Genomic DNA, 3,605 nt, shown 5'->3' on the forward strand with positions numbered 1-3,605 from the left:
GTTGATTTGTAGCATTTTTTTCACTGTAACATAATTAAATGTAAATTCCCCATATCCTCGGAATGGTTGGGTCCTATTTGGTCACTCTTTCTCTCTCTACACTCTCCTATAAAACCCCAAGACACCGCCTATTCCATTCAACTCACATCTTTATATATATATATATATATATATATATATATATATATATATATATATATATATATATATATATATATATATATATATTCCAATCCAAAATAAATGGAAGAAATCAATGGAATTGAAGAAGAAATCCAAAACCAGGCTACAGTCAAGGCTCTTTACAAAGCAATGGCTTCCGGAGATACCAAACTAGTCTCCGGAATCTTAGCCACCGACCTTGAGTGGTGGTTCCACGGCCCTCAAAATTGCCACCACATGATGAGGATGCTCACCGGAGAAGCTCCACACACGGAGTTCAACTTTGAACCCCGAAGTGTTACAACCATCGATGATCATACAGTGATCGTTGAGGGTTACGAAGGTGCAAACGTGTATTGGGTACATGTTTGGGTTCTAAAAGACGGGTTAATAACCCGGTTCAGGGAGTATTTCAATACGTGGCTCACAGTTAAGGAGTTGAGGGTGAGGCCGGTTGGTTGGCCACTTGGCTGGGCGGGGAAGGAGAACCGGTCCACTGTCTGGCGGAGCCAACCTCGAGATCTTTTCCGACGGTCGTTACCGGGGCTAATGCTTGCCATTTGACAGTGGTTTAAAGTGGCCAACAACTGTGTTTATATCAGAATTATCTACGATTGTTGTGACATGAAAATATTTGCCAGAATTCAACTTCAATTGTATTAAATTTTGGATCTATATTGTGTATCATGAAAAATGCATTTGGATTTATATTCCAGAAATGTATTATTACCTTTTATAATACTATGTTTAATGGACTACCAAAAAAACTACGATAAAAACTAAAGAACTACATTAAACTAGCTTTATAATATTACTAGTTATGAAACCCGTATATTATACGGGTTAATTAAAACATAATGTTAAACAGGAGCGATTAAATGAAGAGTTATTTGAATTCGAAATATGAAATAAGTGAAAATTATGAAAAAAAAACATACAAAAAATAAATTAATTAAAATTATGTGTTTAATTGTTAGACCCGTATACTAAACGATTTACTATAATAAAATTTTAAATACAAATGTTTAAAGTGTAAATTTATTTGAAATTGAAATTGAAATTTCAAATTTGAAATTAATAGTTATTATAGTAGGTTAAATTTATGGAAACTAAATTAATGATATAGTGTAAATGAATAATAAAGTAATTGACAAGTGGAAAATAAATATATTTCAAAATTATGACAAAATAACATGTGGCCAAATAAATGAGAGAATGACAAGTGACAATAACATTTTCATTTATTAAGATAGATTATGTTTGCATTATCATTTTAGAAAAATGTAGACATAGTCTCCCTAATTTGAACTTATGTTACTTGGAAACATCAAATACATCGTCACATATATAACATTTTCATAACTCACATATACTCTCATACAAGAAACTTAAATAAGATAAAATATCAATGTAATTTATTTTAATACAAAAAACAAACAATATATTATAAAATATTTGTGCAAGACAACATATTCGTCCCAAATTAGAACAAGGAAGAATCTTTTCAGGCGGAAGGTAAGATAAATAGTATTCATCATAATTTAAAATTGCATTAAATGTCAACAGTAACAACATTTTTTTAATTGTTTCTACTTTTTATAAAACTATTTTCTTTTTAATTAAAATATGGTATTTTAAAAATTATCAGTTGTTTTAGTACTAGTTTATAATTCATATTTATAAATCAGTTGTAGGTCCTATGAAATATGTAAGTATGTAACTATATAATCTCACATGTATCTTAATCCACAGTTAAAAACGAATTGAGTTAATCGAGCTCAAACTCAACTATAGGTCATATGATCGTATTATTTTGAGATTGAGTTCGAATGCAAACAAAGAGCTCGGAATATATAATGAATGTATCTCATGCTTAGAAATGATTGATAGTCGGATTTTTATCAAGTTTTCAGCTCCTCTAGTATTTATATATTTTTTTTAAAAGTCCAATTCAATATGTTTTGTTTAATATTATGGATGTGATCGATAAAACTATTGATAGTTGGTAGCTAAAAGTTAATAACCGAAAGTTATAGTTTTTATTCTTATATGAATGTTTAGTAAAATAGTTGAAAATTTTCATAACAAATATAGTTATATGCAAATAACTTATCTAAAATATGTCACTGATTAAAAAAGTAATAAAATCGGTTTATAATTATAAAATTATTTTTATTAAACGCTACTTATCAGATGAATAATGAATTTTAAATGTTACAATATAAGATGTAAACCCTCCCATAAATAGTAAAGTAAATATAAAAAATGTTACAATATAAGATGTAAACTCTGCCATATTACCAAATAAAACTATAAATACTAAATTATATATTAAAAGTTGATTTGTAGCATTTTTTTTCACTGTAACATAGTTAAATGTAAGTAGCCCCATATCCTTGGAATGGTTGGGTCCTATTTCGTCACTCTTTCTCTCTCTACACTCTCCTATAAAACCCCAAGACACCGCCTATTCCATTCAACTCACTTCTTTTTTTATATATATTTTCCAATCCAAAATAAATGGAAGAAATCAATGGAATTGAAGAAGAAATCCAAAACCAGGCTACAGTCAAGGCTCTTTACAAAGCAATGGCTTCCGGAGATACCAAACTAGTCTCGGGAATCTTAGCCACCGACCTTGAGTGGTGGTTCCACGGCCCTCAAAATTGCCATCACATGATGAGGATGCTCACCGGAGAAGCTCCACACACGGAGTTCAACTTTGAACCCCGAAGTGTTACAACCATCGATGATCATACAGTGATCGTTGAGGGTTACGAAGGTGCAAACGTGTATTGGGTACATGTTTGGGTTCTAAAAGATGGGTTAATAACCCGGTTCAGGGAGTATTTCAATACGTGGCTCACAGTTAAGGAGTTGAGGGTGAGGCCGGTAGGTTGGCCACTTGGCTGGGCAGGGAAGGAGAACCGGTCCACTGTCTGGCGGAGCCAACCTCGAGATCTTTTCCGGCGGTCGTTACCGGGGCTAATGCTTGCCATTTGACAGTGGTTTAAAGTGGCCAACAATTGTGTTTATATCAGAATTATCTACGATTGTTGTGACATGAAAATATTTGCCAGAACTCAACTTCAATTGTATTAAATTTTGGATCTATATTGTGTATCATGAAAAATGCGTTTGGATTTATATTCCAGAAATGTATTATTAGCCTTTTATAATACTATGTTTCTACATTTTGTCTTTTTAGTAAAGTGAAAATTCTTTTTAAAATTATGAAAAGTTTTATTACTAGGAAACAAGTTTGATAGATGTAAGAGTGATGAGTTTTGTTATTAACGTTCTTAGGAACCACATTTCGTCTAATACTATGTTGAATGTTTGGTTTATTCAATGATAATGATATATGTATAGGATCTTTTCTTAGAAAATATAACATCTTATTCTGGCACGTAGTGTACTAAGCGCTTTTGTAAATTGTTATT

General features: G+C 31.4%; 2 protein-coding genes across 2 annotated transcripts; both read left to right on the forward strand.

Moving 5' to 3' along the window:
* The first annotated feature begins 204 nt into the window (after positions 1–204).
* Positions 205–903, forward strand: LOC111898289 (senescence associated gene 20-like). Its single transcript, XM_023894207.3, has one exon. The coding sequence runs from the start codon at positions 244–246 to the stop codon at positions 724–726; it is 483 nt and encodes a 160-aa protein (XP_023749975.1). The 5' UTR covers positions 205–243; the 3' UTR covers positions 727–903.
* A 1,731-nt stretch (positions 904–2,634) lies between these two features.
* LOC111898224 (senescence associated gene 20) lies at positions 2,635–3,356 on the forward strand. The gene has a single exon (XM_023894154.3). The coding sequence runs from the start codon at positions 2,683–2,685 to the stop codon at positions 3,163–3,165; it is 483 nt and encodes a 160-aa protein (XP_023749922.1). The 5' UTR covers positions 2,635–2,682; the 3' UTR covers positions 3,166–3,356.
* The last annotated feature ends 249 nt before the right edge of the window (positions 3,357–3,605 follow it).

The sequence above is a fragment of the Lactuca sativa genome, chromosome 9 (assembly GCF_002870075.4).
Source record: "Lactuca sativa cultivar Salinas chromosome 9, Lsat_Salinas_v11, whole genome shotgun sequence".
Lineage (NCBI taxonomy): Eukaryota > Viridiplantae > Streptophyta > Magnoliopsida > Asterales > Asteraceae > Lactuca > Lactuca sativa.